This window comes from Dipodomys merriami, unplaced genomic scaffold (genome assembly GCF_024711535.1).
Source record: "Dipodomys merriami isolate MVZ:Mamm:240054 unplaced genomic scaffold, mDipMer1.0.p SCAF_59, whole genome shotgun sequence".
Classification (NCBI taxonomy): Eukaryota; Metazoa; Chordata; class Mammalia; order Rodentia; family Heteromyidae; genus Dipodomys; species Dipodomys merriami.
Genome location: NW_027206168.1, coordinates 4,340,461 through 4,355,322, shown reverse-complemented (window position 1 = coordinate 4,355,322; position 14,862 = coordinate 4,340,461). Strand labels below are relative to the sequence as shown.

At 46.9% G+C, this 14,862-nt stretch overlaps 1 protein-coding gene across 13 annotated transcripts in view; it reads right to left on the bottom strand.

Moving 5' to 3' along the window:
• The window catches only part of Mink1 (misshapen like kinase 1), a 54,890-nt gene extending 45,289 nt beyond the window's left edge, over positions 1–9,601 (bottom strand). For 7 of the 13 annotated variants that reach the window (XM_070001639.1, XM_070001644.1, XM_070001642.1 and 4 more), the window contains exon 1: positions 9,328–9,601. In XM_070001639.1, coding sequence (XP_069857740.1) covers positions 9,328–9,384 — 57 coding nt within the window. In that variant the 5' untranslated portion in view covers positions 9,385–9,601. The remainder of the gene's footprint in view (positions 1–9,327) is intronic. The other 6 variants (XM_070001636.1, XM_070001637.1, XM_070001641.1 and 3 more) reach the window with 1 other exon arrangement.
• Positions 9,602–14,862: the final 5,261 nt, after the last annotated feature.

Here is a 14,862-nt window from a genome sequence, read left to right as displayed (position 1 = left end):
CAGCACATACTAGGCACCTTTTATGTCCTGCAGTTTGAATTTAGTGGGAAAGGACAAATCACAGAAATACTTATATTCCTCCTCTAACCAAGCAAGTAACTGCTGAACCCTTTCTATGGACTCAGCATTTTAAAGGCACATTAAGGAGTCAATAGGAAATATAGATCACAGTCCAACACATAAAACATCATTCAATGTAATGTAATATCTAATCAAATTAAATCAGAAAGCCTGTGAAGAAGTGGATAAGGTAATCAGTTAAAGGCTGGCATTGTCAGTGGAAGTTGTTTTTGTTTTTTAGGGGGTGGGCAACACCAAAGCTGAGATGGCTCTTAAGGTGGTATAATAGTCTTTTTTTTTTGGGGGGGGGTCCGGTCGTGGGGCCTGAACTCTGGGCCTAGGCGCTGTCCCTCAGCTCTTCAGCTCAAGGCTAGCGCTCTACCACTTGAGCCACAGCACCACTTCCAGCTTTTTTCTTTTTGCTTATGTGGTGCTGAGGAATCGAATCCAGGGCCTCAGGCATGCAAGGCAAGTGCTCTACCACTGAGCCACCTTCCCAGCCCCGGTGTAATAGTCTTTACTTAGCCCTTCTAATCCTGTCCTTTCCTGCAAGAACTAATGTTTATGGAAAACTTCTCTTGATATGTGGTTCCAGAATTAATTAATTCAGCATAACCCCTGGTAGAAAAGGGAGTGAGAAAATTTCCATTCTCTTGGAAGACCAGCTATCCGCAGGCCTGTTTTAGGTAGGCCTTTCATCCCAAAGGCAAGGTAGAAGTGTCCAGAAAGGAACCAAAAGCATTCACTGCGATATATACTTAAGTCATGGATGATGAGTGGTTGGATTCCCACATGTGACTGCCTTTGGCTCTAACAGTCTCCTTCTGTGAGGACACAGGTTTGTCAGGCCTTTACTACCTCCTCTGGCCTCCCTCCCCAAACATCACCATTTTTCTTAGGCAAATAGTCCTTCCATTCATCTCCCTACAGCTTCCCAGGCTCCTCCCTGGGTCCTACATTAATATTTCTCACAGCCCATCCCACCATCTTCTACACCACCATCCACCTGACATTCAAGCTGCTCCTGGAGTCTGGCTCCTCCATTCTGCTTAAGACTTTCCCAGCCCTATTTCACTTCAAACATGCCAAATCACTAACACTCCCCCTACACACCCCACTCATCCTTTACTTGTACACAATGTAAATTGAGAGTCTTATCTATTTATATAGTTTCTATCTAACATTAGGAAGAATCCCACTTCTCACAGACATTAAGCCCAAGGCTGGACCTACTTGTTCTTCTTCCAGGTGACTTACCTACCTATCAAACTCTGGCCATCACTAAGCTATCACTTGGACTAATAATACCTAACAAATAGAGGCTGGGAATGTGGCTCAGTGCAAGAGTGTCTTGCATGCATGACGTCCTGGGTTCGATTCCTCAGTACCACATAAACAGAAAAAGCCCAAAGTGGCGCTGTGGCTCAAGTGGTAGAGCTCTAGCCTTGAGCTGAAGAGCTGAGGGACAGCGCCCAGGTCCAGAGTTCAAGCCCCACAACTGACAAACAAAACACACACACACACACACACAACACACATACAATGAATACCCTTTTCTCTCATATACCAGCTTGCAAGTACATTCACACGCCACCCTCGTCCCAGAGCCACAGTGAGACCACAGATCTAGTACCCAGAGACCTTCTCCCCAATAAACATACATGAAAGCTATAAGCTGTGTATGCCCTTTCCCTATACATGACCTCACCTTTCAAAACAATTTTTTCAGTTCCCATAGGGAAAGTCCATAATATCCTTTTGAACCCAAGTCAATTCTGTAGTCCCCCATCCTTCCTCAGAATCTTGGCCCTTGACTGCTGACCAAATGCTACACACTAAAAATGGCCTCCCTCCGGGGTTTCCCAAATCTAGCCAACTCCAAACTACCACTATCATGCGCTTATGGCATACTAAAATCTTCTGTTAAAGTCCTTACCATGGCTTGCAATTTTACCTATCCAGTCACCCATAGGTATCTGTGGGCAGATTAATTCCAGGATATTCTCTGAGGATATAAAAATCTATGGATGCTCAAGTCCCTTAATTAGTATACTATCTACACAGGTCCTACACAGATCCTCCTGCATACATTGTGTGTGTGTGTGTGTGTGTGTGTGTGCGCGCGCGCGCACGCGCATGTGCTGGTACTGTGGCTCATATTCTGTTGGTAGTGGGCCTCACATTCTCATTCAGCTTTTTTTTTTTTTTTTTGGTCAGTCGTGGGGCTTGAACTCTGGGCCTGGGCACTGTCCCTCAGCTCTTCAGCTCAAGGCGAGCACTCTACCGCTTGAGCTACAACACCACTTCCGTTTTTCTAGTGGTTTATTGGAGATAAGAGTCTCACAGACTTTCCTGTCCGGGCTGGCTTTGAACCAAGATCCTCAGGTCTCAGCCTCCTAAGTAGCTATGATTACAGGCGTGAGCCACCGGCGCCGGGCTCATTCAGTTTTCTTGCTTGTGGCTTCCATTTGCCCACTTGAGCTATGATTGTTTTGGAGATGGAGTTTTATGGACTTTTCTACACAGGCTGGCTTTGAACCACAATCATCCAGGTCTTAACTAGGATTACAGGTGTGAGCTGCCAACAATGGGCTCTCTTGGTAATAATTTAAATAATCTCTACACTACTTTTAATACTACTACAATGTAAATAGTTTTATATTGTATTGTTTATTGAATGATGACAAGATTTTTTAAAAATCTGTACATGTTAAATACAGAAGAAAAAATTTCCCTGAATATATAGTTGTGTATGTGTATGTATGTGTGTACACACATACACACACACAAATTTGTTTTTTGGGAGTTGTAGGAGGTATTGAGGTTTGAACTCAGGGCCGTGCACTTGCCAGGCAGGCACTCTGCCAATGAACCTCCCTTTTTAGCACTGGTTATCCTTTCTTTTTTTTTTTTTTTTGGAGGGGGGGGTCCCGTCATGAGGCCTGAACTCTGGGCCTGGGCGCTGTCCCTCAGTTCTTTAGCTCAAGGCTAGTGCTCTACCACTTGAGCCACAGCACCACTCCTGGCTTTTTTCTATTTGCTTATATGGTGCTGAGGAATCGAACCCAGGGCCTCATGCATGCAAGACAAGCACTCTACCACTGAGCCACCTTCCCAGCACCAGCACTGGTTATCCTTAAAGTTACAGAATGGGGAATGTCTAGCCTATGGGCACTATAAGGCCCTGGAAACTATTTGGTACATGATAGGATAGACACATATAATTCAACCTGTATTCATAATTCTGTATGGTTTTTGAATTATGTTACTGTATAACTATCCCATGGCCCTTGGCAGAAGAGAGGTGTCTCATTTCCTGTCCAGGCATGTATCCTCACAGTAATATGCTTGTAGCTGGAATGACAGGTGTCTACTGCCACACCCAGCTTTTTCCTATATTTAGATTTTTTTGAGACAAGGTCTCACCATGTAGCCCAGGCTGGCCTGGAACTTAAAATCTTCCTGCTTCAGCTTCCCCAGTACTGGGATTACAAGCATGTGCTACCAGGCCTAGCTTCTCCAGTATTTTTTTTTTAATCTGAGTTTGGTTTAAATCCATTGAAGTAGACACCATAGATACCGAGGGCCAGCTATACTTAACCTTCTCCCTACTAGACTAGGAAAACCTTATCTGTCTTCTTCACCACTGTTTCCTCTGTTACTAGCCCCAGGTCTTTTCTCGACCAGAAAACAAAATCCTATTTACATATTGCAGGTACACTCTCAGGCTATCTGACCACTGGATAAAATCTTCAGGGGCTCCTTTTGGGTCCCTTTCCTTTCTCCTCCCTCCACTATTCCCTACTATTGGCAAAAATGGAGTCTAATGTACTTTCTCAATCCTCTAGAGAAGCTTCCTATAGATACAGAATCCCAGACTCAAGTTAAGAACTGGTTGATTAGTATGAAAAAGTGAAAGGGGCTGGGTGCCAGTGGCTTCGAACTGTAATTCTAGTTACTCAGGAGGCTCTGAGGATCGAGGGTTGAAGCCAGCCTGGGCAGATAAAGTCTCTGTGAGATTCTTATCTCCAATTAACCACCAGAGCTGTGACTCAAAGTGGTAGAGCACTAGCTTTGAGCAGAAAAGCTCAGAGACAGCACCTAGGTCTTGAGTTCAAGCCCCAGGACAGACCAAAAAAAAAAAAAAAGTTGAGAAATGGAAAGCCTTTGATCCTCAGATCTCAGCTTCCTAAGTATGTAGGATTACAGGTGCAACCCTTCAGCATCTAGCCTATTCAGCCTATTCTCATCTGCTTTGGAAGCTGATATAGAAGGAGCTTTGGAGTCCAAGTAGTCTGAGACCAGCCTAGGCAGCATGGAGTCCATCTAAATAACAAAACAATACCAACAAATCCAAGAGAGAGCAAGAGAGACAGGAAGGAGGGGAGAGGGAGAGAGGCGGAAAGAGAGAAAGAGAGAAAGAGAGACAGACAGAGACGAAGACAGAGAGAGATGGAGAGAGACGAGACAGACAGAAAGAGGTGGGTAGAGAAAACAAGCCTGAGCTTACAAAGGCATTTCTTAGATGGATGTTACAGAACTCTAGTTAAGCAGTTTACTATAATAGTGAGTACAATATCTCAGCCTTCCCATAGGATCTAGAATATGGTTCTCAATGGAACACTGACAATACCCAGAAAGATAGTACTGAGTCCTTTCTCAGATGCAACTTTGAAGACAGAAAGGTTCCACAGAGAGACAGCTTCTGGAGATGCTCTCCAGGCCCAGCACGATAGTATATGGTTGGGTTGTGTTTCTTATTTACAGAGCTACACCAGAACACAAGCTTATCAAAGGCAACAAAACACTTCCTGTCCTTTGGGCCCTTAAATGAATGTTCTACATAACCCTAACTGTGCATGTTAGGCACACAGCTTATAGCTGAAAGCAACAGAAGCCTGATCTGATGTCAAGATCCCATATAGCATGATGTTAACCAAGCTCTTGAAGGTGAGAGTAAAGGGAACACTGGGTGGCTGTCTTGCTGACCTTCCTTTTTTTTTCAGTTGGTCATGGGACCTGAACTCTGGGCCTGGGCGCTGTCCCTCCGCTCTACAGCTCAAGGCTAGCACTCTACCACTTGAGCCATAGCACCACTTCCAACTTTTTCTGCTTATGCGGTATTGAGGAATCGAACTCAAGTCTTCATGCATGCAAAGCAAGCACTCTACCACTGAGCCACCTTCCCAGCCCCACCTTCCTATCTTTTACCTGTCAAAACCTCACTTTTCCACAAAGTTCCCCCTCAATGTATTGCTAAGAGCAATGGCAATCTGTCCTCTCCCACCACTTGAAATATTGTGTTGTAGCCCTCCCCTTGTCTAGGAAGTGACTGAACGCCTAATTTTAGCAACATTCTAAGGTATCTTCCATCATTCTGCTACAGCAGCATCTCACTCCAAATGTCACCAGCACTTTTGGAAAGAACTACCCCCATGTGCAATTTTCTAGGGGAAAAAAAAAGGCACTAAATGCCCTTGTGCTAAAGGAGGTCAGTCTTCCCAGTCCCCTGTCTGCTGTCAACATTTGGACAGCTCTCACATCAGAACACAGCAGCAGTCCTGCACTGCTAGCAGCCTAGAAACATATGCCCCAAGCTGCCAGCTTTCCAACTGGTACTGGTTCCACAGTTACTTGAAGAGAAAGGAAGGGGAAAGGACTTCCCCAAAGAACAGACACAACACTGCACAACCGCTTGAAAAGGAATATCTCCATCAACAACTACCACCTAGTAATAAGACCTTCTTAAATGTCCTCCATGACATTTCAATACTGCAACACAGACCAGCTCTTCTGTGGTCTGAAACTTCTAGCTGGCTGGGCAGTAAGAGATTTATGAAATGGGTCAACCAAAAAAGAGGCAATGAGAAAGGAAAGAGGACAGGCTGGGATCTGTCAACATTTCCTGCCCACTTCCATTCATACTTTACCCACTGTGAGAACCCCAGAGTTCCAAATCAGAAGGCTCTTCTGGAATATAACCAGGCTTGGACACAGAGAAAGGAGGTTTAAAACAAGAGGTCCAAATTTTCTCTTGGATGATCCTAACACTAGGTCAAGGGTCATCACTCAGATGGAAGCTTGCATCTAAGCAAGACAAGGTCTGAATCTAAAAGCATCTCAAAAAAGACATGTTTGTAATCATGTTTGCAATGTGTATGTATATGTATATGTTTAGGGGTGGAAAAACTCTTAGCACTGTGCTGAGTTTTTTCACTGTTATACCAAGTGTTATATTCGATTATTGTAATGATTGTTATTATTCAATAAACATTTGAGACCCATTATGAACAAAATATTGTTTGAGGCACACAAAAATGAACAAAACAGTCAAAATCCATGCTTTCACTTATATTTTACTTTTGTGGTGCTAGGGGCTTGAACCCAGGGCTTTATGCATGACAAACCTACCACCGAGCTATTCCCCCAACCTGAAACTACATGTTACGGTTGAAAGAAAAAAATAAAATGGTGTTCAGTGGTGGAGCACTTTCCTAGCAATCCTAGATTCCATCCTCAGTACCACTAAATGAACAAATAACAAGAATAAGTAAAGCAAGGGGAGGGGGATGCGATAGAATTGTTCTGGAAGGCTTCTCTGACTGATGCAATAATAAAAACTACCACATACATGATCACTGTGCACCAAGAACTATAGGTACTCGTTTGCAGCATTTCATTAATCTTCAGCAACTCTAAATTCAGTGCTATTACCATTCCCACCATATAGGTGAGAAAATAGAATGTAGATAAAAAGGTTAGGTTTACAGTCTGCTGTATGGGGTGGGAAGGCAAAGGAGAATGAAGGACTAGTTACAGAGGAAGCAAGTAAGTCAGGATTTAAGAACTCAAGAATGCAACTCCAGAGCCCACGCTACCATGTTGGTAGAGGCAGAGACCACAAAGAGGTCAAGTGTGGCTGTGGTCACAAAGTGTCAGGTCCATCTAGCTTCCCCACACATGGTTAATAGCGTACTATTAATCTCATCACTAGCTGAAAAGCAAGCCTTACCTTGAAACAAGAGGAGAAAGACAACTTGGGCTCTCTAGGGCCAGCTTCTCTACCCCAGTCCCCAACACAAGATGATACAGTAAAGGGAAACACACTTTGGCTGCAAATTCTTCAGGTTACCACTTCTCTCTGGAAAGCAGTCAGGAGCTAAACCAGGATGACTGAGTGCTTAACCCTGCCAGAGCAGCTCTCAGAGGTGATGTGGAGGGGATGGCACTGAGAAAGGATCAGCAGCAAGGAGAAAACAGTCCTTTCCAGCTCTATGAGAAAGAAAACTCAGCTAGCTCTTTCAAGTCTTGTAGTGGTAGTATAAGAGGATGTGCAATGTTTTCATCAGGATCCTAAACAGAAGCACAGAAGACCAGGGAATAAGTCACCTGGCTCTCTCAGACAAAAAAGAGAGGAAAATAAGGCAGGAGCTAATTGAGGAAGGAAGTTAACAGTTCTTTAAGCAGGAAGTCCAGAGGGAAATACCATTTCCAAGGTCAAAGGGTACTTGTAGAATTGTTGGAAATCTCAGGTTGGGGGCCAAGCCATGCTACCAGAAGAAGCAAAAAGAAAAGCAAGCAGAGTCCAACAAGGGTCAAAATCAAAGGTCATGGTTTGGATCCACCCATTTTGTATTATATTTCAGTCACCAAAACCAAAGAACTGGTGGCCAAAGTTATCAACAACCAAGATGGTACAGGAAGGTGGAGGCTCATCCTAAAGTGTACCTGAAGAAACTTTTACTCATAACCTGGACTTCCAGCCTGCTTACATCCCAACTGAGGTGAGCACCCCAGTTTAAACCCTGACTAGGCTAACCTCTGAATCCTTCAGCCTCTCTCCCTATGAAAACATGGGGGAATGGGACTTCACTGCTCGGTCTCTCTCCTCAGCAACTTATTTTATCTCCAGCAAGTCAGGTCTCATAGCCCAGTACTGCACCAAACAAATTATGACCTGAATGGCAAGCAAAAGTGTGTCACCTAGAGAAACCCAATTAACAACATGACTCTGCTCTCTTTAGTTTCTTTTTCCCTCCAGTCCTATCAGGGGCATTTATGTGTGGGCAAGCGGCTCCTCTCACCACCCTGCCACCCACGTACCCCAGGCTCAAAAACCATAAGACAATGTACACAAGGGGTTTCCTGGGGAAAAAAAAAAAAACAAACTGCTGGATCGCACTATTGCTTCTTCCCTCCTCCTCTCCCCCCCCCCCACCTTGGCCTGTTGATAAACCTGAAAGGGCACAGGATCAAAACACCACCTGGGGAACAGTCTGGAACGTTCACCTTGAAATCACTACGTTGCCCTTAAGCCAAAGCTTCCTGGGAGAAAAAAACATAAATGCTCTTAAAGGAGAGCAAGTAAGTAGACCACGTGCACAAGAAATGGGGTTCCGCTGCGATGGTTTCCTCTTAACCCCTTTGCTAATGAACACCTCCCCTGAGACAGCTTGCCATGGCCTGCACCCTCACTGCCTTCCAAAACACGCAGCATATGCTTTGTGTGTGTACATGTATGTAAACATCCTCTTCCCAGCTCGAGTTTCCCAAGGGAATCAGTGCACTTGTCAATCCGCACCCCCCACACACACATGGCTGCAGAGTTGGCAATGTAATCTGCAGGGACCCCGAGACCGGAAATGCCTGGATCTGGACTGCAGCACTTGAAACGCCAGAGAAGGGATACAGAAAAATGAACGTGGGATTGAGGGAGACCGTGGATGTGGTGGGGTGGGGTGGGAGGCTGAAATGCCGACCAGCAGAGAGTTGCGATTCAGGGGTAGGCGAGGAAGAGCAAGAATGAGGGGGAGGCTGTCAAGGCAGTTGCAAAGTCAAATCTGAAGAGCCGAGAGAGAGAGAGGAGGTGGAGGAAGGAGAAAGTGGGTAGCAAGAGGGTAGATGGGTGAGAGGCCACAAGGAAGTCTCTCCGTGGGCTTGGGGACGGTGGGGTGCAGGCAAACCCAGAGGTGACCCTCAGATACTCTGGAGGGAGTCCCGAACCCCCCAGAATGAAGGGAAAGGGGTCAGGCAAGTGTGGAGGCGGGGCACCCACAGGGTGGAGACCGAGAACTGGCTCTCAGAATCTGCAGCGAGGGCCCCGGGGCGGCGGGAGCCCGGGGATGGGGCGAGGAGCGCCGAGGGGCCCGGTGCTGGCGGAGGGGACGAGCGGGGAGCCGGGGAAGCGTGCGGCCGCCGCTCCCCGTCGCCGGCAGCGAGGCGATGGAGTGCGAGGGGGACCCGGGAGAGGGGAGGGAGGACGCTCACCCGCAAGGCGGACAGGTCGATGTCGTCCAGGCTGCGGGCTGGGGCTGAGTCGCCCATGGCCTCCGCGGGGGGGAAACCGGGCCCCGGGGCCGCTCACGCTCCGGCTCGGTTATTCCGCTGCCGCCGACGCCGCTTCAACCCCATCGGGGGGACTCTGGGGGCGGGCTCCACCGCGCCTCCCCCGTGGAACGGGGCGGAGAGGACCGGCGGGAGGACCGACCCACCGGCTGAGGGGAGCGTGCGCGCCCGGGAGCCTGCAACCCGAGCCGCCGGAGCTTCTGCGCAGGCGCTGAACGGCCGAGCCCCGGGAGAAGGGGGGGGAGGGAACGTGACGCGAGCGCGCAGGGCTCCCCCCTCCCCCTAGGCGCCCACACCTGCGCGCACGCGCGGGAGACCCGGCGCATGGCGCACGCGGGGACTGGGCAACCTTGCGAGCCTGGCGTGAAAGCAGTGGGTGGCGGCCGAGGCGGCTGCGTAGCGCGCCCACCGGCTGTTGCGCGTGCGCACACGCTTTCCCTGTTTTTTTTTCTTTTTTCCCCCCTTTCTCTTCCTATTTTTTCTCCGTAGATCTCCTTTGATGCCTTTCTTTCCCTTTCATTCTTTCTTCCCTATGCCCAGCTGCCAATCAAGCCACCCTCCTCTCTATTTGCGGGGGAAGGGAGGCGGAATTCAACCCCCTCTATTACTAGGGGGGTTGTTATGGTAACTCCCCACGCGAGGGCTGCTAGCCTCTGGAGAGGACGGGCTGTCCACCCACTCAGTTGCCATGGCAACAGCGGAGCCGCGGAGGGGGGGCTCTGGGGGAGAACTCGGCTGGAGAAACCACGTGGGGGCGGAGATTGAGGGGAGTCTGGCTGCCTCTGGAGGGCCCTTTGACTCCCTTCCCTAGCTGGAGGAGGGAGGGCTGGGGAGTGGATCTCCTATCTCCGGGTAAGTGATCCTACTGCAGAACTTTATCTCTGCACCTCTCTTAGTAAAGTGTTCTCCACAGAGGAACAATTGATGGAATCCTCAGTGGCAAAGTGGAAGGAGAAGAAACTGTATCCAGTACCTTCCTATCTTGCAAGAGTCACTTTAGATCTCGTCCTGTTGGCACAGTGCCCCAAAGCTATTAGCCTCACTCGAAGTCTGATAATGTTTATGAAAATACAGAAAAGCATGTTAGACCACTGACTGAACAAGTGGATTTACTTTTCTGGGTTTTTCTTTCACTATGATTTTTATTTTCCAGTTCTGGGGGGCTTGAACTCAGGGTCCTGACACTGTCCTTGAGCTTCTTTGTGCTCAAGACTGGCACTCTACCCCTTGAGCCATAACACCACTTCTAGCTTTTTCTGAGTAGTTTATTGGAGATTAAGAGTCTCCCAGACAGGGGCTGGGGATGTGGCTTATGGTAGAGTGCTTGCCTAGCATGCATGCAGCTCTGGGTTCGATTTCTCAGTTAATATAAACAGAAAAGGCTGGAAGTGAGCACTGTAGCTCAAGTGGTAGAGCACTAGCTTTGAGCAAAGAAAGCTCAAGATAGCACCCAAGGCTTGAGTTCAACCTCTGGGACCAGCCCTGCACCCCCCAAAAAAGAAGACTTTTGTTACCTGGCAGGTCCACATCAAGATCATTGAATAGTAAGTAAAACACAAATTTTGAAGTTAGTGCTTTAGGCAAATCACTAACCTCTGAAGTGCTACAATAATCATGTGTAAAACAGACATAATAGTACAGAGGTTGGAATAAAATAAAATTATATATATGAAAGTACTTAGTGGGGCTGGGAAGGTGGCTCAGTGGTAGAGTGCTTGCCTTGCATGCATGAGGCCCTGGGTTCAATTCCTCAGCACCACATAAGCAGAAAAAGCTGGAAGTGGCGCTATGGCTCATGTGGTAGAGCATTAGCCTTGAGCTGAGGAGCTGAGGGACAGTGCCCAGGCCCAGAGTTAAGGCCCCACGACTGACAAAAAAAAAAAAAAAGAAAGAAAGTACTTGATGCATATCAGGCCCTCAGTAAACTTACTAATACCCCACTCACATATTTAATAAAGAGATATTAAATGAATGAATGAGCAAATCAAGATCACAAAGATAAATGGCCACTTGAGGCATTGTATAAGGTTGCCCATGGCTCACACCTCTCATCCTAGCTACTTAAGAGGCAAAGATCTGAGGATCAAGGTTCAAAGCCAGCCTGGGCAGAAAAATCAGAGATCTTATCTCCAACTAACCAGCAAAAAATTCAGAAGTGTGGCTCAAATGGTAGAGCATCAGCCAAACAACAAGCAAGCTGAGCAAGCAATGGCCAGGCACTGAGTTCAAATCCCAATACTGGCAAAGAAAATAAAACAAAGGAAAAGAGAAAAGACAAGCAAGCTGAGATCTGGTAGTTTATCCCTGTAATCCTAGCAACTCAGGAGGCTGAGATCTAAAGTTTGAGGTTCGAAGCCAAACTGAGCAGGAAAGTATGTGATGCAATTCTCTCTCTCTCTCTCTCTCTCTCTCTCTCTCTCTCTCTCTCTCTCTCTCTCTCTCTCTCTCTCTCTCTCTCTTCTCTCTCTCTCTCTCTCTCTCTCTCTCTTCTCTCTCTCTCTCTCTCTCTCTCTCTCTCTCTCTCACACACACACACACACAGAAATGGAGCTGTGGCTCAAGTGGTAGAGTGCTAGCCATGAGCAATCAAGCTCGGACAGTACCCAAGCCCTGAGTTCAAGCCCCAGGATAGGAGAGAGAGGGAGGGAAGGAAGGAAGGAAGAGTGAGATGGAGAAAGAATCAAAATATCAAACATAAGATAGGCTGGGTGTGGGGGCTGGGAAGGTGGCTCAGTGGTAGAGCACTTGCCTTGCATGCTCAAGGCCCTGGGTTCGATTCCTCAGCACCACATAAGAAAAAAGCCAGAAGTGGCGCTGTGGCTCAAGTGGTAGAGCGCTAGCCTTGAGCTGAAGAGCTGAGGGACAGTGCCCAGGCCCAGAGTTCAGGCCCCACGACCGGACCAAAAAAAAAAAAAAAAAAAAAGGCTGGGTATATAGCTTAGTAATAGAACCATGTGCTTTTGCATGCAGCAGTGCCCTTGGCCTGATCCAAGAAAACTAATTATAGGTCCCCTGGAAGATGAATGGACACTGGATCAGACCTAGCTGTTCTCAAGAGCTACCACTGATCTTGGACTCTTTCCATTCTGGGTCTAATACTTTATTTCCCCCAGAGCCTCCAGCATGTTAGGCACTAGCTCTGCCCCTAAGCTACACTCCCAACCCCTACAGACACTTTTTTTTCCCAGTCCTGGGTCTTGAACTCACGGCCTGGGCACTGTGTCCCTGAGCTTCTTTTGCTCAAGGTTAGCACTCTACCACTTGAGCCATAGTGCCACTTCTGGATTTTCCAATTAATGTGGTACTGAAGAATCGAACCCAGGGCTTCATGCATGCTAGACAAGCATTCTACCACTAAGCCACATTCCTAGCCCGAGCCACTTTATTCCTAAGCCTTCTCTGCTTTCCTTCCCTGCCTCCAGTCAAGACTCCAGGACTGGCCTGACTTGGGGGCACACACCTGAAATCCCAGAACCCAAGAAGCAGAGGCAAGAGGATGAAGAGTTCAAGGTCAGCCCAGGCAAGACCCAATCTAGGGGAAGAAGATGAAAAAAGAGCCCTACAAGATAAAAGAGAGGGCAGATGATGTGAAAACAGAAGAAGCCCACTTGGTCCGTGCACTGTCCTGAGGCAGCTGCTGCTTCTACCCTGCCCCACCATTAAGTAGGCAATGGTTCCCTTGGGGAAAGAGGCACTTGGTGCCAACAATGAGACTAATTAACAAAATGCCAATTAGTACCAGGAGATTGCTTTGTGTAGGAGGGAGATTTCTTGGATGTGTGTGGGGGGGGGGGGCGGGGAGGGAGGGAGAGAGAGTTTAGATGACTAAATTCAAGGCCTCGGGCTTGCTAGACTGGCTTTTACTACTTGATTCATGCTTTCAGCACTGCTTTTTGCCACATCTTTTTGGAGATGGACCCTAGTGAACTTTTCTGCCCAGGCTAGCCTTGGACAAGAAAGTACAGAGACTGCAGAAGGGAGAGAGGAAGGGAGTTGAGAGAAGGTATAGGAAAATTGATGTAATTGGAGAATATTTAAGTTCAGCAATATAAAGCCAAGTTGAAAAAAGCCAAATAAGCTGGCGCCAGTGGCTCACGCCTGTAATCCTAGCTACTGAGGAAGCTGAGATCTGAGGATCACGGTTCAAAGCCAGCCCGGGCAGAAAAATCTTGTCAGACTCTTATCTCCAATTAACCATTAGAAAAATGGAAGTGGTGCTGTGACTCAAGTGGTAGAGTGCTCGCCTTGAGCTGAAGAAGGCAGGGATAGCACCCAAGCCCAGAGTTCAAGCCTCACAACCAACAACAAAAAAAAGCCAAATATTATATATTTTGCTCATATGGGTCAGCTAGATATAAAAGACATACATGTTCACATATATATGAATATAATTCTATGAATTTTTAATTTTTTGTCAGTCATGGGGCTTGAACTCTGAGTCTAGGTGCTGTCCCAAGCTCTTCAACTCAAAGCGAGTGCTCTACACTTGAGCCACAGCACCCCTTCCTGAATATAATCTATTTATATACACAAAGAGCATGATTCTAACTTTGAGACTGTGTTAAGGGGATGAGATAAAAATGGAGGGTGAATAATTTTGAAATGCATTATAGCTATGTATGAAGATGGCATAAGGAATCTCATGATATATATTTGTGTGGGGGGTGTGTGTGTGTGTGTTTGTGTGTCTCTCTATATAAATGGTGGTACTGCAGCTTGAACTCAGAGCTTAAGGGCTGTCCCTGAGATTTTTTTTTTTTTGCTCAAGATTGGTGATCTACCACTTGAACCATAGCTTCACTTCCAGTTTTTTGGTCCACTTTGACCCACGGTGGCACTTCTGGTTTTCTGGTGGTTAATTGGAGATAACAGTCTCAGGGACTTTCCTGTCTGGCCTGACTTTATACTATGATCCTCAGACCTCAGCCTTCTGAGTAGCTAGGATTACAGGTGTGAGCCACCAGCACCCAGCTGAAGATTAAGGAGACTAGGAAAACAGCAGAGGGTCATTCGATAAAAATAGATGTCATGTTTGTGCCTGTAATCCTAGTTATTCAGAAGGCTGCATACATGTATAAAGCATCATGATGAAACACTATGGTACAATTAATATGCACTACAAAAAAAAAAGTGAAGCTGGGCATTAGAAGCTCAGGGAAGCTGAGATCTACAAGATCAAGGTTAGAAATCAGCCTGGGGGCAGAAAAGTCCAAGAGAGTCTATATCCAAAATAACCAGCAAAGGAGCTGGTCTAGGTACATGGCTCCAGGGGTAAGAAGCCAGCTCAGTAATAAGCCCAATGAGAGGGAGACCTTGAGTTCAAAACCACCAAGAAAAAAAAAAAAAACAAAAATCGTGACAACAACAAAAAATGACAGAGTCAGGAGCCCATGGTTTAGACTTGTAATCCTAGCTACTCAGGAGGCTGAGATCTGAGGATCAAGGTTCAAAGCCAGC